Consider the following 25,890-nt stretch of genomic DNA (forward strand, 5'->3'; position numbering starts at 1 on the left):
ATGTACACAAAATATTACTCAACAACAATTGAAGTGTGTAGTACATATTTTGGCTGTGGTTTATTTGCATAATGGATGGCTTTTTACAAGGTGCTACATGTTTTTAACATGTAAATGTCTTTGCTGTACCCATTCAGTAATTCCTCAATGGCAATTATACACACTCAGTCACTTTAAAAATGTCAGAATACTTTCACTAAATCAGTAACAATTATGTAAATTCAAGTAGTAATGTCTGGGAGTTAAACTCAAAGACAATTATGAGATAGTTGGTCTGATGTGTAACCTTCATGCCATATATTAAATTATGATAAACAATGTAACCTACAACCTGTACCTAGTACAGCCATGTCACTTGGCCCTACAACCTGTACCTAGTACAGCCACGTCACTTGGCCCTTCAACCTGTACCTAGTACAGCCATGTCACTTGGCCCTACAACCTGTACCTAGTACAGCCATGTCACTTGGCCCTTCAACCTGTACCTAGTACAGCCACGTCACTTGGCCCTACAACCTGCACCTAGTACAGCCATGTCGCTTGGCCCTACAACCTGTACCTAGTACAGCCATGTCGCTTGGCCCTACAACCTGTACCTAGTACAGCCATGTCACTTGGCCCTACAACCTGTACCTAGTACAGCCATGTCACTTGGCCCTACAACCTGTACCTAGTACAGCCATGTCACTTGGCCTTACAACCTGTACCTAGTACAGCCATGTCACTTGGCCCTACAACCTGTACCTAGTACAGCCATGTCACTTGGCCTTACAACCTGTACCTAGTACAGCCATGTCACTTGGCCCTACAACCTGTACCTAGTACAACCTGTACCTAGTACAGCCATGTCACTTGGCCCTACAACCTGTACCTAGTACAGCCATGTCACTTGGCCCTACAACCTGTACCTAGTACAGCCATGTCACTTGGCCCTACAACTTGTACCGAGTACAGCCATGTCACTTGGCCCTACAACCTGTACCTAGTACAACCTGTACCTAGTACAGCCATGTCACTTGGCCCTACAACCTGTACCTAGTACAGCCATGTCACTTGGCCCTACAACCTGTACCTAGTACAGCCATGTCACCTGGCCCTACAACCTGTACCTAGTACAGCCACGTCACTTGGCCCTACAACCTGTACCTAGTACAGCCATGTCACTTGGCCCTACAACCTGCACCTAGTACAGCCATGTCACTTGGCCCTACAACCTGTACCTAGTACAGCCATGTCACTTGGCCCTACAACCTGTACCTAGTACAGCCATGTCACTTAGCCCTACAACCTGTACCTAGTACAGCCACGTCACTTGGCCCTACAACCTGCACCTAGTCCAGCCATGTCGCTTGGCCCTACAACCTGTACCTAGTACAGCCATGTCACTTGGCCCTACAACCTGTACCTACATTTGTAGTACAGCCATGTCACTTGGCCCTACAACCTGTACCTAGTACAGCCATGTCACTTGGCCCTACAACCTGTACCTAGTACAGCCATGTCACTTGGCCCTACAACCTGTACCTAGTACAATCATGTCACTTGGCCCTACAACCTGTACCTAGTCCAGCCATGTCACTTGGCCCTACAACCTGTACCTAGTACAGCCATGTCACTTGGCCCTACAACCTGTACCTACATTTGTAGTACAGCCATGTCACTTGGCCCTACATCCTGTACCTAGTACAGCCATGTCACTTGGCCCTACAACCTGTACCTAGTACAGCCATGTCACTTGGCCCTACAACCTGTACCTAGTACAGCCATGTCACTTGGCCCTACAACCTGCACCTAGTCCAGCCATGTCGCTTGGCCCTACAACCTGTACCTAGTACAGCCATGTCACTTGGCCCTACAACCTGTACCTACATTTGTAGTACAGCCATGTCACTTGGCCCTACAACCTGTACCTAGTACAGCCATGTCACTTGGCCCTACAACCTGTACCTAGTACAGCCATGTCACTTGGCCCTACAACCTGTACCTAGTACAGCCATGTCACTTCGCCCTACAACCTGTACCTAGTACAGCCATGTCACTTGGCCCTACAACCTGTACCTAGTACAGCCATGTCACTTGGCCCTACAACCTGTACCTAGTACAACCTGTACCTAGTACAGCCATGTCACTTAGCCCTACAACCTGTACCTAGTACAGCCATGTCACTTGGCCCTACAACCTGTACCTAGTACAGCCATGTCACTTGGCCCTACAACCTGTACCTAGTACAGCCATGTCACTTGGCCCTACAACCTGTACCATGTCACTTGGCCCTACAACCTGTACCTACATTTGTAGTACAGCCATATCACTTGGCCCTACAACCTGTACATAGTACATCCATGTCACTTGGCCCTACAACCTGTACCTAGTACAGCCATGTCACTTGGCCCTACAACCTGTACCTAGTACAGCCATGTCACTTGGCCCTACAACTTGTACCTAGTACAGCCATGTCACTTGGCCCTACAACCTGTACCTACATTTGTAGTACAGCCATGTCACTTGGCCCTACAACCTGTACCTACATTTGTAGTACAGCCATATCACTTGGCCCTACAACCTGTACATAGTACAGCCATGTCACTTGGCCCTACAACCTGTACCTACATTTGTAGTACAGCCATATCACTTGGCCCTACAACCTGTACCTAGTACAGCCATATCACTTGGCCCTACAACCTGTACCTAGTACAGCCATGTCACTTGGCCCTACAACCTGTACCTAGTACAGCCATGTCACTTGGCCCTACAACCTGTACCTAGTACAGCCATGTCACTTGGCCCTACAACCTGTACATAGTACATCCAAGTCACTTGGCCCTACAACCTGTACCTAGTACAGCCACGTCACTTGGCCCTACAACCTGTACCTAGTACAGCCATGTCACTTGGCCCTACAACCTGTACCTAGTACAGCCATGTCACTTGGCCCTACAACCTGTACCTAGTACAGCCATGTCACTTGGCCCTACAACCTGTACCTAGTACATCCATGTCACTTGGCCCTACAACCTGTACCTAGTACAGCCACGTCACTTGGCCCTACAACCTGTACCTAGTACAGCCACGTCACTTGGCCCTACAACCTGTACCTAGTACAGCCATGTCACTTGGCCCTACAACCTGTACCTAGTACAGCCATGTCACTTGGCCCTACAACCTGTACCTAGTACAGCCATGTCACTTGGCCCTACAACCTGTACCTAGTACATCCATGTCACTTGGTCCTACAACCTGTACCTAGTACAGCCATGTCACTTGGCCCTACAACCTGTACCTAGTACAGCCATGTCACTTGGCCCTACAACCTGTACCTAGTACAGCCATGTCACTTGGCCCTACAACCTGTACCTAGTACAGCCATGTCACTTGGCCCTACAACCTGTACCTAGTACAGCCATGTCACTTGGCCCTACAACCTGTACCTAGTACAGCCATGTCACTTGGCCCTACAACCTGTACCTAGTACATCCATATCTAGTTACTCTAGTATTCAGCAAGTGTCTGACAGCAGCCTCTAAGTAATACTCAATGTACTTCTACAAAATATCAGACTGGCTTTCAATATATACATTTACTTAGTCACAAAAAATAAAGAATTGGCACAACTTAAAAGATACATTGCACGGATAAATATACTATCAAAATGATTGATGTCAAATGTATGGAATTTGAAACTGAACCTATATTTACCATAATTTGATAAACAGAATGAGTATAAAAGAAAATATCGCTGTGAAGATCAGTTCTAGTCAGCCAGAAAGAAACAGACAGAGAGAGACAGACAGGCAGGCAGCCAGCCAGCCAGCCAGCCAGACAGACAGACAGACAGCCAGCCAGCCAGACATGTCAGACAGCCAGAGACAGACAGACAAACAAACAAACAAACAAACAAACAAACAAACAGACAGACAGGCAGTCAGTCAGACAGAGACAGACAGACATGCAGATAGCAGCCAGAGACAGACACACAGACAGGCAGCCAGACAGACAGAGACAGACAGACACATCTGTCCCATTTACATTTAACAATCTGAATTAGGTGCTCTTCCTGAATTGCCTCGAATACATAAAATTAACATATGTGTACATTAGATGTACTACCACCTAAAACTTACATGTGTAGCAAGAAAATAAATATCAAAATCGACAGAATTCTGTAGAACGCTCTTTTAAAGTGAATAATTACAGTTCATCATGGTCTGAGAAGTCATCTTCTGGTCTTTCTGGGTAGCCTAAATCTTTTGTTAATGATGGAAATAGCAATGCAAACTTCTCAATTGGATAGTCTAATAACTCTTGTTGTGATATAATACCATCTTTGTTGACATCCACTTCTTCCATGGCCTGGAACAACAACAACAACATCATCATCAACAACAACAACAATAACAACAACAACAACAACAACAACATCAACAGAATAATTAACAATGACAATAAAACACAACTGATTAATATGAAACACTGTAGAATACATTAAAACAGTCTTTGAGTGCATGAGACAAATAGGTTATGTCCATATATACTGTGTTTAGGTATAACATTTTTGAATGTACCAAATGTCCATATTTGGACTGTATCTGGGTATAATATTGCTAAATGTACAATAGTCCATATTTGGACATACTGTATCAGAGTATAATATTGCCGAATGTACAATAGTCCATATTTGGACATACTGTATCTGTGTATAACATTGCTAAATGTACAATAGTCCATATTTGGACATACTGTATCTGTGTATAATATTGCCGAATGTACAATAGTCCATATTTGAACATACTGTATCTGTGTATAACATTGCTAAATGTACAATAGTCCATATTTGGACATACTGTATCTGTGTATAATATTGCCGAATGTACAATAGTCCATATTTGGACATACTGTATCTGTGTATAACGTTGCCAAATGTACAATAGTCAATATTTGGACATACTGTATCAGGGTATAACATTGCTGAACGTACAATAGTCCATATTTGGACATACTCTATCTGGGTATAACATTGCACAGTCCATATTTGGATACATTGTATCTGGGTATAACATTGCACAGTCCTTATTTGGACATATTGTATCTGGGTATAACATTGCACAGTCCATATTTGGACATATTATGTGGGATATGATGTGGATTAATGATGTGCTACAGAAAGCTTTTATTTCAAAGCTGTATACCTGACTGACAGAGTTTCATCAGCTCTTCATCTCTGCTTGTTCATTGACTATGTTCTCCCCAGAATAAATATAAGACATAGTGGCTTAAGATTTACATAATTATTTGCATGTCAATTATATATAGTTTGCATGTGATGTTGAGGAATCAGAATTCTAAACAATTCAGTTCAAGTTGTAACTTCTCCATAGTAAAATAGGCATACCATATATAGACACCTGGCATTCTGATAATGCATGCTTACGGTAGCCATTAATTCTTACTGTACCATTCCTACTACTAATGTAGCCATCAATTCTTACTGTACCATTCCTACTAATAAGGTAGCCATCAATTCTTACTGTACCATTCCTACTACTAAGGTAGCCATTAATTCTTACTGTACCATTCCTACTACTAAGGTAGCCATCAATTCTTACTGTACCATTCCTACTACTAAGGTAGCCATCAATTCTTACTGTACCATTCCTACTACTAAGGTAGCCATCAATTCTTACTGTACCATTCCTACTAATAAGGTAGCCATTAATTCTTACTGTACCATTCCTACTACTAAGGTAGCCATTAATTCTTACTGTACCATTCCTACTACTAAGGTAGCCATCAATTCTTACTGTACCATTCCTACTACTAAGGTAGCCATCAATTCTTACTGTACCATTCCTACTACTAAGGTAGCCATCAATTCTTACTGTACCATTCCTACTACTAAGGTAGCCATCAATTCTTACTGTACCATTCCTACTACTAAGGTAGCCTTCAATTCTTACTGTACAATTCCTACTACCAAGGTAGCCATCAATTCTTACTGTGCCATTCCTACTACTAAGGTAGCCATCAAATCTTACTGACAGTACCATTCCTACTACTAAGGTAGCCATCAATTCTTACTGTACCATTCCTACTACTAAGGTAGCCATCAATTCTTACTGTACCATTCCTACTACTAAGGTAGCCATTAATTCTTACTGTACCATTCCTACTACTAAGGTAGCCATCAATTCTTACTGTACCATTCCTACTACTAAGGTAGCCATCAATTCTTACTGTACCATTCCTACTACTAAGGTAGCCATTAATTCTTACTGTACCATTCCTACTACTAAGGTAGCCATCAATTCTTACTGTACCATTCCTACTACTAAGGTAGCCATCAATTCTTACTGTACCATTCCTACTACTAAGGTAGCCATTAATTCTTACTGTACCATTCCTACTACTAAGGTAGCCATTAATTCTTACTGTACCATTCCTACTACTAAGGTAGCCATTAATTCTTACTGTACCATTCCTACTACTAAGGTAGCCATTAATTCTTACTGTACCATTCCTACTACTAAGGTAGCCATTAATTCTTACTGTACCATTCCTACTACTACTAAGGTAGCCATTAATTCTTACTGTACCATTCCTACTACTAAGGTAGCCATCAATTCTTACTGTACCATTCCTACTACTAAGGTAGCCATCAATTCTTACTGTACCATTCCTACTACTAAGGTAGCCATCATTTCTTACTGTACCATTCCTACTACTAAGGTAGCCATTAATTCTTACTTTACCATTCCTACTACTAAGGTAGCCATCAATTCTTACTGTACCATTCCTACTACTAAGGTAGCCATCAATTCTTACTGTACCATTCCTACTACTAAGGTAGCCATTAATTCTTACTGTACCATTCCTACTACTAAGGTAGCCATTAATTCTTACTGTACCATTCCTACTACTAAGGTAGCCATCAATTCTTACTGTACCATTCCTACTACTAAGGTAGCCATCAATTCTTAATGTACCATTCCTACTACTAAGGTAGCCATCAATTCTTACTGTACCATTCCTACTACTAAGGTAGCCATCAATTCTTAATGTACCATTCCCACTACTAAGGTAGCCATCAATTCTTACTGTACCATTCCCACTACTAAGGTAGCCATCAATTCTTACTGTACCATTCCTACTACTAAGGTAGCCATCAATTCTTACTGTACCATTCCTACTACTAAGGTAGCCATCAATTCTTACTGTACCATTCCTACTACTAAGGTAGCCATCAATTCTTACTGTACCATTCCCACTACTAAGGTAGCCATCAATTCTTACTGTACCATTCCTACTACTAAGGTAGCCATCAATTCTTACTGTACCATTCCTACTACTAAGGTAGCCATCAATTCTTACTGTACCATTCCTACTACTAAGGTAGCCATCAATTCTTACTGTACCATTCCTACTACTAAGGTAGGCATCAATTCTTACTGTACCATTCCTACTACTAAGGTAGCCATTAATTCTTACTGTACCATTCCTACTACTAAGGTAGCCATCAATTCTTACTGTACCATTCCTACTACTAAGGTAGCCATTAATTCTTACTTTACCATTCCTACTACTAAGGTAGCCATTAATTCTTACTTTACCATTCCTACTACTAAGGTAGCCATTAATTCTTACTGTACCATTCCTACTACTAAGGTAGCCATTAATTCTTACTTTACCATTCCTACTACTAAGGTAGCCATTAATTCTTACTGTACCATTCCTACTACTAAGGTAGCCATTAATTCTTACTGTACCATTCCTACTACTAAGGTAGCCATTAATTCTTACTTTACCATTCCTACTACTAAGGTAGCCATCAATTCTTACTGTACCATCATAATTAGTTTCACACAATCATGAATATTAGGTTATTTAAATCACCTTACATGTTGAAAGCATGACAATACATGGCCCCAATGATTAGTGATTGGATTTTATGTCTGTATTTTTTGAGGATAAATTTAATTATAAACATTGCAGAAATATTAAATGGCAACTATAACATTGCAGAAATAATAAATGGCAACTATAACATTGTTTATGATGTCAATTAAGGTACTATTGTTAACTGAAAATGAACTCATTGCATTTGAACACATCAAATTACTACCAAATCTTTTACAACTTCCAATGACAATTGACTTTTACTTTCCAAATTTCAATGTTCCTATTACTTGATTGAAATTTGTAACCAAATAGGATGGAAGACTTTTATTTTTGATACATGTCCTAAATGCTTCCATGTTTTTATTTGTATCCAGTTCATGCAAGTTGCATCTGCCAACACAATGCCAATTTGTTGACATTGTAACCCTCCCTATTTAACACCGTAATAGTTTAAAAATACATTTAATTGTCACTTGTTCAACAACTGGATTGCACTTCTAGTGTATATGAATCTGTGGTGTCTTGTCATTACATTGTTATTGATCAGCTGTTCAATTCCAATCTGTCAAATACAAAGGATAAAAGGAAAGGAGGAATTTAAAGTGAGAGTAGGAGCTCAAAGTGAGCATGTACAATGTATGGAGCTCAGTGGAGTGAGTGTGGGCCTACTATGCTAAAATGGCCTGGGGAGATCACTGATCCATCTTCCTCATTATACTGTGATTTCCATACACATTTGTTCCTCACCTGTCTAGCCTCTTCTTCGTCACCATCTCCCAATCTAATGTACTCTAACAAGTCAGCTTCTGTAATTTCTTCTTTTCCAACACCATAGAAATAATCAAACATTTCTCCTCTGTGGTAGGGATATTAAATAAATGTACAATTTTGATATGAATGATGCCTGGATAATGCAAATATGTTAGCAGGTTACATATAGAGTATGTAGTATGTACATGTAGTACCAATATTATCACTGTTTGTACACTTAGAGTAAAAAAAAAATCCAGGGTTTCCTGGGGTTTTCATCAGTTTTCCAGGGGTATTCATATTGATTCGGGTCATTTTCCAGGGGTGTTGACCATCAAAATTTATTTTATTGAATGATATCTAATTCTCTGTCATGGACGAGAAGTAATTAACAATGGCTCTCATAATATGTCACAAAACATTTAAAGAAAGTCAACACTATGAAGTTGTTGGTTTAAAAACATCATAGCCATTAGATTAATATTGTGTATTTTCAATGGAAAATGAAAATGAAAAGTCATTAGCCACAAACTTTAAACATTGAAAGTATCAATTTGTTTGTCTATATATATATACATCTCTTAATCACTGCTTCGTTGTCTTATTATTTTAGTCCTATGAGTCAATACTATGATACTAGACTTTACCGCCATCAAAATTTTGACTATCATGTTCACTCACTAGTGCATCTTTTAATCTTTTAGGTGCTAAAAATATAAATATACATTGTAGGTTTAAATAAGATTATCCCTACCAACATTAAATCAACCAATTAATCACAATATTTCAAACTACATTTCTTTGCGCAATACATTAATCAAGTATAACTTTTATCATGTTTTATTGCATCAATTTTCCTGCACATTGAAATCGACTCAGTCATGTACATCTCTGTTTTCACTCTGAGATGAACAGAGAGACTTCTGTTCTATCCCCTAAGTAGTAGTTACATCCAGCTGTAGCATTGATCATGTAATATTTGCGTCACAGGATTCATCAGTCTAATTTAGACACATTCGGTAAAACAAATAAAAAATAACATATGTCTCTCAATATTATATGGTTTGACCTGAATATACAAATGTATTTAAAAAGTCACCTAAAGTGGATTTTTTCCAAAGAAATGCATCATTTTACACAACAAAATTATGGGCTGTGAATAACTGAATACGTTCATCACTTGTGTCGCAAATGTTTCTGCATGGTGCTACATGTGGCCAAATGTTATAGTATTTTATGTCATCGACTATCTTTTTTATAAAGGTAAGTTCAATGTAATGTAAAATTTGAATGAGAATAGAGAGTTTGAGTGGCTTTTACATGATCAATTCTATGTTTGCTAACTGAATTTACCATATACAGAATCATGGTGACTTTATTTGAAATTAGGATTTTTTTGGACATTTACATTATATATTTCTTGTTTTTATTTGATTATGGTGTTCCAAGGCATAATTCTGTGAAATACAGCCAATAGAAATCACTAGACACTTGTAATACTCAATATGGCTGCTGATCTCACTAACTATTATACTACAGTACACTGTACCATTGACATAAATTCCGAAGAAAATAGAACTTGATTTCGGAGCAGTTTCATGTAATCGACATCTCATTTGTAAATTTACTAGCAATACTAATAACCAAGAAGTGAATTTTTGCTATCTTTTGCTCTCTTTTTCAGGAATGAATACTGTGGAAGGATGTGATCCTGCTATTGCAAACACTTGCTTAAATTTCAAAAGTAAAAACACAAAAACAGAAATTAAAAAACAAAGAAAAAAACACACCCATAATACACATGTTCTTCGCATACATACACACACACACACAAAGTTTCCTCTCAATGATTTTCTTTTTAAAAAGGGAAGTAAGTTGAATAAAATCAATGATTCAATATAATTTTGAGTGCATTTCATTTTGTACACTCACTTGTCCCCTAACTGTACTGTGTGTTGACATTAATGGAAGACGCCATGTGGTTTTGTTGATATTCAAAGTGCATGCCCACCAAAGTACTAGAGTAACGCGCTACCTGACTGGTAGTGTGGATCACTGCAGTAGAATATAAATAGAATACGGCGGACTGGGACGTATAATGTGTAATGCATGTCTATGTATGCTGTGTATGTATGCTGTGGTGTACCGATTGAGTAGCGCCCCAACGGTCATATAAATTATCTGTCTTGTCGGTCGCGCGATCGTGAGCTCGAATGATTCGAATCTTTGCAACCGTCCATAAAAGTACTGGATTTTGAAAATTCAATCTCCACGAGCTCGGCATTTGCTCAATTTGCTCATTTGCTAAAAATGAGGGGTAGGACACTTTGGTGTTCTTTTTCGTCGTATGCGTGGAACCACATCGCCCTCACTCACGGACGCTTTCTGTTTCGGGCAAACTGATGAGTATATGTTTAATCTGTCAAATGATATTATTACGTTTTCTCCTTCATTCAAAGTGTATATTTTGAAGAGACACAGATGTGACGACTACTGTTTAATGATTATTTTTACGTAATTTTATGAAAATAATATAGACCGGAATCAACTGTGTGTTCGAGCCTATCGCAACTCTTCGCACCAAATATTGATTAAACCAACATATTATTAATTGCGTTTTTGTTTATTTCCCCCACAACAGCAGCGATGTCTTCGGAGCTTCATTTCAAATAATGTGCTGTTTCGGCTATCTGTTTTAATGTCCCGTAAACTCCACAATGTACTGCAGCATGCGAAATATATATCTCACCACAAGAGGGCAGCAGGTGATATCGAACTTCGAGAGAAAATTCATGGGTCACATGTTCGATTTGAAGCATCCTGATTGGTTTATTCGATGCCACGTCCTACCCCTCTGTATTACATGTTTAAGCAAGGAATGCGTTTGGAGCTCGAGCATGGCAAGCAGCGTGTCACTCGTCAGCTGTCACGAGAGAACTAAGCGTCGATTTTGCACCATGATCATGTTCCATTAATGCTGGTAACAGATAAAGCATTACAGACTAAATCTATCCGTATACTTTCTTTTCCTTTATTCTTTTTTGAAGTCTTCCATATTTATATAAACTTTTTCTGCAATTATTAAAAATGTTTCATTTTTCAAAAGACCAGAAAGTGTACAAGTACATATGTACAATCATTTCTGGCCTCATACCCAAAATAACAAATATGTGTAGATGTGTATAATGAGTTCATTAAAATAAACAAGTAAGTATGTAAATGTGACGCATAGCTAACTTGGACCTTTGTTACCTGTATCACATCATTATTATTCTCGGGTTTCACCAGAATTGTTGCCTCATGCCCCTGGTCCAACTTGAAGTGAATTAATGGATTCAATTTATAAACTGTAAAAGTTCCTAATCAGTCAGACTGTGTGGTGCATGTGATAACATTGGAAAATATTGCCAAAGATATGATTGACTCACCTAAACTGTTCATTACTGTTGCCAAAAGTAAGATCTGACAATGATCCAAATGCTGGTAGTTCTACATCTTGACAATTATCTTGACTAAACTTCCATAAGTGAGCAAACCAAATATTGACAGCCAAGTTTCTTCCAGATGAAGTGACTTGGTGAAACCACCTAAATGTATAGCAAGAAATGGTGTTATTTTACAATGAAGTGACTTGGTGAAATCACCTATATGTATAGCAAGAAATGGCGTTATTTTACAATGAAGTGACTTGGTGAAAACACCTATATGTATAGCAAGAAATGGCGTTATTTTACAATGAAGTGACTTGGTGAAATCACCTATATGTATAGCAAGAAATGGCGTTATTTTACAATGAAGTGACTTGGTGAAATCACCTACATGTATAGCAAGAAATGGCGTTATTTTACAATGAAGTGACTTGGTGAAACCACCTATATGTATAGCAAGAAATGGTGTTATTTTACAATGAAGTGACTTGGTGAAACCACCTATATGTATAGCAAGAAATGGTGTTATTTTACAATGAAGTGACTTGGTGAAATCACCTATATGTATAGCAAGAAATGGCGTTATTTTACAATGAAGTGACTTGGTGAAATCACCTATATGTATAGCAAGAAATGGCGTTATTTTACACTGCTTTCACTTAAACTTTGAAAGATGAAATATTGTGACATATTGATAACTTGTTCTGATGCATTACCATAGACTTGGCTATACTATAACTCATTCATAACTCATAACATTTCTGCTGACATAGTTAGATTCATAATCTGAATGTTATGACAAATATGGCAGCCATTCAGGTGATCTATCATGAAGTTCATGAAATAAGTGATGTACATGAACATATTGGACTACAGTATTACACATTTGTGCCAGGTTTGATTGAAATTGACATGTGTCACAAAGTCCAACACAGATGACACTATAGTGCCCAGCCGGCCCTGCATTGAATGGTGTTTTACTAAATCCTACCACACATTGATAACTGACATAATTATTCAGTGTTAAAGTCATTTTTTATCACTTGTACATGTAGAAAGTAGAATGGTTACAATGGGGTGAAATGAATGGGTGTGGCTGTTGTCTAATATTAAACACTACTCTTGAATTCAGCACATGCATGTCAGATGTGTTCATATACACTTTGACTGACCGTGAACATAGGGGGTCAGGATTAAGGTCAAGGTCTCATTAGAAAGCTCAATGTGGATAATATGGACACTTAAACGAGGTCCCATCTGTCAAGCTTCCAGAATTTGAGAACAAAATCTGAATTTTTGCAATTCGGCCATTATTGCAAATGTTGTCAAACAAGTGATATGCATAGGCTGATTATAGCATCTGACATTTGTGCCAGGTTTGGTTGAAATCAGCCCATGCGCATATGCATGTCTGAGATACAGGTGATATTGGATGGATAGATGGATGGACAGAACCCAACAATTTTTAACAGTAGTCTCCTCCAGGCTTCACCTTTTGGGGACTAAAAAATCAAAACTGGATCACTGAACAAACAGACATTGGGCAATGTGTGTCATGCCGTGATATGGAAAATTATTGCATAGGTTTGATGCACATGCTCTCCATTGGATTACATAGGAATAGATACTTGGTACATGATAAACAAACTCACTTGTATGGAATAAAAATACAGTGTGATACTAAGTATATGATAAACATACTCACTTGTATGGAATAAACATACAGTCTGATGGTTTCATTTTGGCTGAGTACCAGGGTACATCTTGTAAACCAGGATATTTTGTCATGTCTACTTTGTCAACATCAACTTCACAGAAATTCCCACTGGGATTATCAATGTCAATATGGTCTGATTCTTTCTAAATATGTGAAAATATGGATAAAAACATTGTTATGTGACTTAACTACACACAACTGACTTTCAGTCAGTATTATGGTATTTAAACCACCTGTCATACTTAGCTGTGTACTGTCATTCCTAGTACTGTACTGTCATTCCCATCACTGTACTGTCATTCCTATCACTTTACTGCCATTCCTATCACTGTACTGTCATTCCCATCACTGTACTGTCATTCCTATCACTGTACTGTCATTCCTATCACTGTACTGTCATTCCTATCACTGTACTGTCATTCCCATCACTGTACTGTCATTCCTATCACTTTACTGCCATTCCTATCACTGTACTGTCATTCCCATCACTGTACTGTCATTCCTATCACTGTACTGTTATTCCTATCACTGCACTGTCATTCCTATCACTTTACTGCCATTCCTATCACTGTACTGTCATTCCTAGTACTGTACTGTCATTCCTATCACTGTACTGTCATTCCTATCACTTTACTGCCATTCCTATCACTGTACTGTCATTCCTAGTACTGTACTGTCATTCCCATCACTGCACTGTCATTCCTATCACTTTACTGCCATTCCTATCACTGCACTGTCATTCCCATCACTGTACTGTCATTCCCATCACTGTACTGTCATTCCTATCACTGTACTGTCATTCCTATCACTGTACTGTCATTCCTAGTACTGTACTGTCATTCCCATCACTGTACTGTCATTCCTATCACTGTACTGTCATTCCTAGTACTGTACTGTCATTCCTATCACTGTACTGTCATTCCTATCACTGTACTGTCATTCCTATCACTGTACTGTCATTCCTATCACTTTACTGCCATTCCTATCACTGTACTGTCATTCCCATCACTGTACTGTCATTCCCATCACTGTACTGTCATTCCTATCACTGTACTATCATTCCTAGTACTGTACTGTCATTCCCATCACTGTACTGTCATTCCTATCACTGTACTGTCATTCCCATCACTGTACTGTCATTCCTATCACTGTACTGTCATTCCTATCACTGCACTGTCATTCCTATCACTGTACTGTCATTCCCATCACTGTACTGTCATTCCCATCACTGTACTGTCATTCCTATCACTGTACTGTCATTCCCATCACTGTACTGTCATTCCCATCACTGTACTGTCATTCCTATCACTGTACTGTCATTCCCATCACTGTACTGTCATTCCCATCACTGTACTGTCATTCCCATCACTGTACTGTCATTCCCATCACTGTACTGTCATTCCTATCACTGTACTGTTATTCCTATCACTGCACTGTCATTCCTATCACTGTACTGTTATTCCTATCACTGCACTGTTATTCCTATCACTGCACTGTCATTCCTATCACTGCACTGCCATTCCTATCACTGCACTGTCATTCCTATCACTGTACTGTCATTCCTATCACTGTACTGTCATTCCCATCACTGTATTGTCATTCCCATCACTGTACTGTCATTCCCATCACTGTACTGTCATTCCTATCACTGTACTGTCATTCCTATCACTGTACTGTCATTCCCATCACTGTACTGTCATTCCCATCACTGTACTGTTATTCCCATCACTGTACTGTTATTCCTATCACTGTACTGTTATTCCTATCACTGTACTGTCATTCCCATCACTGTACTGTCATTCCCATCACTGTACTGTCATTCCTATCACTGTACTATCATTCCTATCACTGTACTGTCATTCCCATCACTGTACTGTTATTCCCATCACTGTACTGTCATTCCTATCACTGTATTGTCATTCCTATCACTGCACTGTCATTCCTATCACTGTACTGTCATTCCTATCACTGTACTGTCATTCCCATCACTGTACTGTCATTCCCATCACTGTACTGTTATTCCCATCACTGTACTGTTATTCCTATCACTGTACTGTTATTCCTATCACTGTACTGTCATTCCCATCACTGTACTGTCATTCCCATCACTGTACTGTCATTCCTATCACTGTACTATCATTCCTATCACTGTACTGTCATTCCCATCACTGTACTGTTATTCCCATCACTGTACTGTCATTCCTATCACTGTATTGTCATTCCTATCACTGCACTGTCATTCCTATCACTGTACTGTCATTCCCATCACTGCACTGTCATTCCTATCACTGTACTGTCATTCCTATCACTGCACTGTCATTCCCATCACTGTACTGTCATTCCCATCACTGTACTGTCATTCCTATCACTGTACTGTCATTCCCATCACTGTACTGTTATTCCTATCACTGTACTGTCATTCCCATCACTGTACTGTCATTCCCATCACTGTACTGTCATTCCTATCACTGCACTGTCATTCCCATCACTGTACTGTTATTCCTATCACTGTACTGTTATTCCTATCACTGTACTGTCATTCCTATCACTGTACTGTCATTCCCATCACTGTACTGTTATTCCTATCACTGCACTGTCCTTCCTATCACTGTACTGTCATTCATATACCTACTTATGGTAAACACAACTGTCCTGCTCAGAGAGAAGATTCAGACTTAAAGTTTCTGATCATTTCTTGATCAACACCCACTGAAGGAAATATTCCAACACGCAAAGGGTGATATCAAGTCAGTCGTTTGACTTATCATCATTGCAGAACAGTTAGTTTTCTACAAGTCTTCAGTGCAAAAGATGGAGAAAGGGTACAAATTTTGTGATTGTACAAACAATAACAAACAGTTTACAGATTATAAAAAGGTTTTGCAATTTCTTTGAGTTACAAACAAAGACTTGGTATATGTTATTTCACATTGTTTTTTCAAGTAGAATAACATATAGTAAAGATGTTTTATAAATCAAAATTCTAAAACAAATACTGAATTCTATGACAGAACCCCATGATATGTGAGCGCAAGTGTGGCATACTCGAGGTATTTGCATGAGTACTTGCAGTGTTGTTTGCACCTGGACTTTCATGAGCATATAGCAAGTTCAGCAGAAACACTGCAAGCACGAGTGCAAATACCCTGAGTACCCACACAGGCACTCATGGGGCAGGAGGTTCTGTTACTATTACATACATGTATGTTTATCTGACATGGCAAACTTCCATAAAAATCATACAGCGTGATCACGCAGTTTTGTGTTTAGCGGATGACTGCATCCTCATTTGCGTATCATTTGCATGCAGGTAGGCAATAATGTTTTCGATATTGTACTGCTGTGAAAATACCACTAGTATGATTTCACACCAGTGCAAATAATCTCTGGTATATATGTAATAATAATCCACATGACCACATTCAAACAGTATCACTAAAAGTGAATACATTCATGTTGTCCAATACCACATTCAATTAGTACATTATGTACATGTTAATCTCCTTAATTTATTCAAAAATTAAACCATGAATATGTTGCTGTTACATGGTCATTAGAGCATCCCATATAAACATGTGATTGAAGAAATTAGTTTTGGACAGATGTCAGTAAGAGAAAGTCTGATGACAACTTACATGTATCTATACATTTCTTCTGACAGTATATGAAATTAATGTTAGCATGTCTCCCATACTCCCATACCATGTCTTTATAGTCCTAAACGTTGGACTTAATTCTCAACTCTGGCATTATTACCAAAATCTATAGCCCAAAATGTTGGACTTACAATATGCAACATCAATAGGCTCTTGCTATGGGCATGGCCTTGTTGCTAGGCATATTTGCATACATTTTTGGACTCTTTATTCACTTACCTACCCATCCTTGTTCTTATCTTTGTAATATGTGTAACCATTTCACACACACACACACACACACACACACACACACACACACACACACACACACACATACATCTGCACACACACAGACATTTCACCATGCCTACAGCACTACCCAACCTCAGTTCAGTTGTGCTAATAAAAGAAAACAGTGGACAATAACTTACCCTATCCATCATAATTAGTTCTTTCTCTCCATCCATCAAACAATTGATATTATCTAATGCATCAAAATGTAAGACAGACTTGGTTCCTCCACTACTGAACCAGATAACTGCATCAAGTAGAGCATCAGTAAAACCACCACACAACATACATTTTAATAACATGAAATCCTCTGCATAGCAAAAGAGAAAAGAATGAATCTAGTCAATGGACACTTAGATTAGAATAAAGGTTAAACATTAGGTGGGAAAAACAGTTTCCTGAAAAAGTTGGCCAAGAATAAAAGAATAATCCTATGTAATCCTCACGGCTCCACAGAAAACATAACACTAATGTGAGAACCTGGTATTGAAACCATGGCTTTTATACACACTCACTTTGTGAATCTCATGGTTTTGGGATTATTTTATCTTATCAGTGGAGCCATAAGGATTAGATAGGAGCATTGTTTTGTTCAGGACTAACTTTTTCTATAGTTCTGTCAAACGACTGGTTTGCACACCTAAATTTTAATCTTTATATATCATTGGCCTTTAATACAAATGTACATACACACACCATAGACCCTCGTTGGTGGAAGGTCTATGCACACACACACTGCATCAAAACAGTAACATTCAAATACAGAATGGTGAAAATATTGTCACTGTGAGTTTATGTACACACAGTCAAACCACATTTTGAATTGATAAAAATCTTAATTTTGTCAATGATTTTCTCCTTCCTTATTTTCTTTCCACTCATGTTTCATACCCTTTCATCCGGATATCATTGACAGGGGATTACACACACACATATTGAATAAAACATTGGAAAAATAATATGACTACCAGATATGTCCATTTCCATATATGTGGATTATATACATGCTTGTATTGAGAATTTTCAAATCCGATTAGAGATAACAAATGGCCTGCAGTGAGGTTTATTTGCAAATGTCAGTGCTATTTTAAGTCTTTGTTGGAGGGATTTGTCTTCCATTAATCTGTAATGTCTAAGAGGATTAGCTAATGAGCACACCATCTTGTTGCCTCTTTTTCCATATTTGACAATATACACCAAACCAATACAAGTATCATTTACTCTATAAAATTATTAATGTGACTCATATAAATTGCATATTACATTTAGACCTCACCAGAAACTATTTATTCTGTAAAAATTATTGGTAAAGTAATAAATAAGTGATGTCGCTTACTAGGTTTGCCTGCTGTGTTCTACACTGGATATTGCATCAAGTAGAGAAAATGATACATTGCTCATATCCAATGTAATCTATCATATTGCATTTGTCAATTTCTTAAAGTTACAAAAAATTAAATAATTATTTTGGCTCACAACAACAAATTGTTTAATTTTCAACTGTTTTTCTTTTTTTGGGTGCAACAAGGGAATGTTGCCATTGTAAGCAGTAGTTATTAAGAATCTTGTATTGTCACCTGTAATGTATTACTGAGAAGGAGATATCCCTTGGATAATATTGATATATATTATCAAGTATTACTTTGTCATTTAGTATGATAGGTAGAAAGAGGACTTAAACCACATCTACACTACATGTACTAGTACATTCAGAATCCACTATATATGTAGTGATATCATTTCATATAAATAATTGATTCAAATATATCTATTAACTAATAAATTGTATACTACCGGCATATACAACTTACAAATACACGAGCTTACTTATTATGTCTTAATACTCCTGTATTTTGAAATCCCAGTTGATCTAGTGTTATCCCCAGTCATTTTACCAGGGTTTCTGAACAAATCATGCGAGTTCTACCTGATTCTCCTAACCATAATGCCATTTTATATGGTAAAAGTAAGGGTTTTTATGTTTCTCACTACTTTTGGCAACTACATGTATCAGTTGGTTTAAAAAAAAATAATAAAAAGATAAAAAATCATCTTCGTCATGTTTCTCTGCATCTCCTCTCCTTTCTCTTTATCTTCTTTGTATTGGATCCCTGGTAACAAGCCCTTTACCAGCTTCTCTACACAACTGGCATGTTTTCAGCCCTCCTACTTGATTAACTTCAGTCATGAAAAAATGCTCTGTTTGAGAACAAGTGTCGTCATCGCCACCATGACTGTAGATGACATTGACATCCTAGACACTTGCTTATTCATGTCAGAGAGGGTGCTGTTCCACAAAATATTATGGGCAGATGCAAATAAAAATATTGTTTTATTTTGATGTTGGAGCTGAAAATTTGGGTCGGTCAGGTACTGAGAAACAGCAAATAAAAATAGTGTCACCCTAAGTGGCCTGGGATAACCTAAGGTATTGTGTCAGATATATGTATTGTAATATGTGCTCACAAAAGAACAAATGACAGTAGAGGTAACAGCCAAATAGAAATCGCACCATGTACACTACATCAGATTTTAATCAGACTGACTGAGATCCGTTGGCTTTATTACACACAAACAGTGTTTTTACACAGTGTACAGAGCAACTGTAAGCCATGACATCCAATAGTTTTGTTACAAACAGTATTTTTATTATACAGCGACTGTAATTGAGCCATGATATCTAGTTTTGTTGCATGCAACTGTACAGGGAAGCTACTTAATTTAGTTGAAAATTACAAATTTTTGTTCATTTATATTTTAATTTTTCAAAAAAAAATTGACAGTCACATACATTCCATTTCAACAGATTTCTTGACTGTGACTGACATTCTAATATAAATCTTGTAAAACATGTCAATAATTTGGTGTTGTAAATTTTGTGCACATAATTTGATACAAGTCTACTTTTGGAGAAGCACAGTGTGGAAGAGAAATGCTGCACTTGTCTGTCAAAAAATATTTGAAGTTAACTATCTGCCAATGAAATCCATACGGACCTACCTTTCATTTGATCTTGCATACTTTCAACCATGTACACATCAGACATATTGTAGATATCTAAGAAGCGGGCAAGTGTCATATGGAAGAGACTCAGTGATCTATTTTCTTTTTTACCTTCTTCTACTTCAACTTCCAGTTTGCCATATCTGTCTCTGAAAGACAAAAACAAATCCACAAATGACCTACATGTATGTCAATCTTCATGGCTATGGTTAGACTTTCCACTTATGTAACCACAAGTTACATGTACATTGTACAACAAGTGGAAACAATTACAGATCTTTCAGGTTAGTATATGTATGGTAACACTAAAATATAAAGGAAAAGACAACCTCTTCTAACCACTTGTAATTGATCAGCAGAGCAACCCAAAAGTTACAGGTACACAATAAACAAATTACAGACGAAACAGGTAGAAGCCATGAAAACTTAAAAGCAAAATACAAAATAGCACCAATGGCATTGTAGCACAACTGTACAAATTAAAAAAAAAATGTTTATCCACATGCTGATCCATGCTACAAGGTACAGGTTTTCATTTGCTGAATGATTATCCAGTTGCCTATCAAGCCTTGTTATCTTTGCAATATACACAATCACTTGGCTGTTGCTATGGGCATGGTCTTGTTGCTAGGCACATTTACATACATTTGTTGAATGTTTATTCACTTGTCTATTAATAATTGTTATCTTTGCAATATATGCGATCATTAGGCTTGGCGTGGTCATGGTGCTAAGGATATCTGCATACATGTACATTTTTTGAATGTTTACTCACTTGCCTAACAGACGATGCTGTTATTTAAGTTTAAGTTTTTTGACCAAAAATCACATTTTTTTACTGAAATAACATACCAATGGTAAGATCATTTTGATTTTAACAATTTCCCAACTAGACATCAAGGTAATACATCAAATATCATGGCAATCGGTCGAGCGGTTTTTTTACTTTTAAGTTGTTTACACACACAAAACACATACATTGTTTGTAACTACACAGACAGACAGACAGACACTTTGCCATGCCTATAGCACTACTGAACCTTATCAGTTGTGCTAAAGACCTTACACTACATGTACACATGTACATTGTACTTAGAATTAGAATTAGAATTAGAACATAATACATACATGTATTATAATATGATAAAAACAAGTGTTGATTCAACATTCTACATACAAATAGCACATTTTCAATTTGATGTGGATTTTGCTAAAAAGTGTCAAATTGAATAAACAAAACAATAAATTAACTTTTTATGTTTCATTAACGCTACTTTGAATTGTCGGCCTAAAAACTTGGAAAATGTAAAAATATATGTACAGAGGAAAAATGTGGGTAAAAATGACATACAATGTAAGCTTGAAAAATTCTTTATTTGGCAATACCGTGTCAAGACTTAACAATATCACATACTACCGGGTACTACATTTTTACTAGTAAACAGATGTGGTCCATTCAGTTGCAAATGCAGGGTAGGGTTTCAATTTAGAAAGTCGGTTTTGGACATGTTATTTCATCGACATGACCCGATATGGCTGAACCCAAGGACTACAGGGTGTATTGGCAGACAATGAATTATTACATAATGGGTGATATGTATTCATGATGATTGGCTCAACAAACCATTTGCTAAATGTAGAAGAATTGCATGTTTCAACATGTACAATTAAAATTAAAAGTCACCACATATAATACTGAACGATGTAAAAAGTGTAAAATTAAATACAAAATAAATATTCTTTTTAATATTGCTAAGTTTTAGTGTAACTTCATTTCACCTTAGCAACAAATGTGGAAACAAACTTGGTAATGTCATTGCTAGTAATTTATCAACATCTATGTAAACATTTTATCTAAATCTTTAAAAATAATAACTTTAAAGTGGTCATATGGATGAGAATTTGATATTTCATTTGGGATTTTATTTTATAAAACATGGCTTCATATGTGAAACAACATACAACATAAACAAAGTCCTTCTTTGTTGCAAAAGATTAATAAATAATTAATAATTTATAAATAAATAAATAAATAAATGTGTACAATGTTTGTAATTGTACAAAACTTTTTACACATTTGTTTTTTAGCTTTTTGTAATTTATTGAGTTACAAACACAGACTTGGTCTATGCTGTTTCACATTGATTTTTCAAGAAGGACGCTATGATAAAATTGTTTTTTAAATCCAAAATCTAAAATAAACACCAAATCCTCATCCATATGGCCCACTTTATGAGAAGTCACTGATCTGGTGAATGCTAGTATCTATTAAATAAAGCATTACGAATTTTGATAAAAATAAACTTAGGCCAGAAAAAAAAAAAAAAGCTGTTCAACGGGCAACATAACCCGACACATTGGGTAGGTAGGTCGATTTTTTTTTTGATTTTTTTTTTTTACAAAGGATGTAAAAACAAACCACATGTAATGATGGCAAAACATTTGAAGTTGAGTTTACATTGTACTTATTCATTCATTTTGATTTTATCTCTTGCAATTTGTCTGTATGGCAATTGATTTCCAACAGCTCTAGTTAGGAAATGTGCACAATTTACGGTTAAACAAATTTTGTAGCTCCTCTCAAAATATGTTAAGACCCGCTAAATGAAACTCCAGAATTATTTTAGCCACTCCTTCTGTCACCTACACTATAGAGGAGATATAAAATTATAGATGGTAGCACAGGTACAATGATGCATTAAAAATAAGTGATAATCAACTACAATAACAGTCCAAATGATATTACTTGACAAAGGATGTGCATTTCACACGGATACTTGTAAGGAGATGTCTCATAATTAGCTCTGACCTATGAAGGGAGGTACTTAGTCAGCCACCTTCCATATTGTTTTGGGAGAAAGACAATTATTACCGTGATTGCTACTGATTGGAAGGATACATCCTCAAAAATGCAAACTTTTTTGAAAATAAGACAATATAGGAGGCCATTTAGAGGCATAAAATATCAAACAAAAAACATAATTTAAAGTCTTACAAAGCTTGAATGTGGTTTTCAAATACATGTACCAGAATTGAGAGACAATTATGCAGTACATTTTATCTGGCTATGAAGTGTATTTTGTTGTGGCAAAGCTGAAAGATATTTTGCAGATGTGGTAAATGACTTCTCTTGAACTTTAATTTGATTCCAAAAAAATCATGAATAAAGAAAGAGTAAAACATTTGAAGACTTTCAGACTATCAGACTTTTGATGGCCCAATGACTGCCCTTCCCATGGTCATAAAGTTTTGCTCATTTCGTTTAGTGAATATTGGATATGCAACAGTTTAATTTTATCTCAATTCATGCTTGTATATGCATCATCAGAGCCAAGTAAACCACTGATAGTACATAATTTGGAATTGACTCAAGTGTATATTGTTACATGTACTATTCAGAAAATATAAAGAAATTCCCTTCATTTTGAAACAAAGTGTGCATTTCACTGACATGCAAAGCCAGCATGAGGATATTTTGCCCATCACCAAAAAAAAAAATTAAAAAAAATTGAAATGCCAAAAATATGGGTAGGTAGTTGAACAGCTTTTTTTTCTGGCCTTATCAATAAACTTGCATATTTTTAGTTGACCACGGGTACCATGTATAGTGATAAAAAAACAGCAGGTTTGGTGTGTTCAAATTTACCTGTATGCAAAGTAAATGCAGTGATAGGAACGGACACTTGTTGCAGAGAATATTATTATCACCATGTAGTACAATCTATAGGGACTGTGTAATTTCTCGTATACCACGGATGCGTTTCTCATCTCTGCAAACAGTGAAAGTGTTTTTTCCTTTTTTAAAGTTCTACCTTACCTAAGGTACTCATCGTTCCAAAGATGAAAGGCTCTCATGTTTTTCGCCGCACCGCGAAAAAGAACAGGTTTTCCGGGTTGAACATAGTCGCGAAAAAATGTGAAGGGGTGTGGAACGTGATCCAAGATATCAACAGTGCCTACAGGCGGTCTGTGAGACCCAAGTGGTTTCAGATGGCCTGGTGCTGTTACCAGATCCTCCGACATTTTGTCGACACCATTCGTTGATGGACCATGTACAGCGTCCATGTTACTGGCGCTAGTCAAAGTGGTGAACAAAACGACAACGATACGATTCCATACGTGTTTAGCCATAGTAGATACTTTTACACACTAGCTACTTATACTGCGTGGAACGACTTTTTATAACTTTGTGTAGTGACCTAAAAGAAATTCAGTTCCGGGATCCGCGTACAATGTCATAGCTGCTGAAGAAGTGAATGATGGGAAATGCAGAGAATGTCGGGAAACCACGTGATAAATTGAGCTGCACGTAGCCATTTGTACTGAAAGGCTCTGATGATCCACCCTATTCTTTATCAAAGACTCACCAAAAGTGTGAATAGTTTGCAAATATAGAAGTATATCCACCAAGGTAAGTCCGGGACGCGACGACAACGTCGCTCAGGTGACATGATTTACAGACGTGTGCGTGCATGGTGGCAACGTCTTGTACCGCAAACTTACACAGCCGATCAATTAAGATTTTACGTGCACACATTGGACTTGTCATCAGTTTTTTCTTCTCTTGTCCACATTTTGATACCTGCATGGTTTACCAGAAAATGGCAGAATCGCCATTACCTGTTTCTGTTTAATGACAATCAAGAAAGTTTGAAGTCCAGTGTCGAGTAAAATGAGTAAACTGTAAAGTAAACTGTAAAGGAAAAACAACATGCGTTCAATACATTACATTTGTACATTTGAGTGTTATAGTCTAGTTACGGTTTATGTGGTTACATCACGGTTGGCATCCAGACTATGAGTGTCATGGCAGACACGAGGTGTTAAAGGAGATGTCATTGTGGTAAAAACTAAATGAAATTAATGTGTATGCTGATGTGACAGAAACTTGGTTTATGAGTGGACCCTATGCACATATGACAATTCTATGATTTCCCATAATGCAATGTTCACCAAATGCCTGGATCAGAAGTGTGCAGTTTGAAAAGGTAACCTTAATTGAGGTCACCTTGTATCACAAGGTAGCAATGCTATCGTGTTGCAGTCAGGTTGACATGTAATATGAATGGATGTAGTGATTGCAAATACAGTGATAATGTTGAAGAATGATATTTTAGAGGAAACTGACCATTAAAAGAAAGGGAAGATTCACAATGTATGAATTCTTAAC

General features: G+C 37.3%; 1 protein-coding gene across 1 annotated transcript; it reads right to left on the reverse strand.

Annotated features, from left to right (window-relative positions):
• Nucleotides 1–3,915: 3,915 nt before the first annotated feature.
• On the reverse strand, nt 3,916–24,957 carry LOC144443202 (bifunctional peptidase and (3S)-lysyl hydroxylase Jmjd7-like). Its single transcript, XM_078132595.1, has 7 exons — nt 24,538–24,957; nt 20,718–20,869; nt 17,858–18,027; nt 13,777–13,931; nt 12,072–12,230; nt 8,641–8,749; nt 3,916–4,350 (listed from the first exon to the last, which is right to left on the reverse strand). Exons 1-7 carry the CDS (start codon nt 24,849–24,851, stop codon nt 4,189–4,191), a joined length of 1,221 nt encoding a protein of 406 aa, XP_077988721.1. The 5' UTR covers nt 24,852–24,957; the 3' UTR covers nt 3,916–4,188.
• Between the last annotated feature and the right edge of the window lie 933 nt (nt 24,958–25,890).

This window comes from Glandiceps talaboti, chromosome 12 (genome assembly GCF_964340395.1).
Source record: "Glandiceps talaboti chromosome 12, keGlaTala1.1, whole genome shotgun sequence".
NCBI classification, from domain to species: Eukaryota; Metazoa; Hemichordata; class Enteropneusta; family Spengelidae; genus Glandiceps; species Glandiceps talaboti.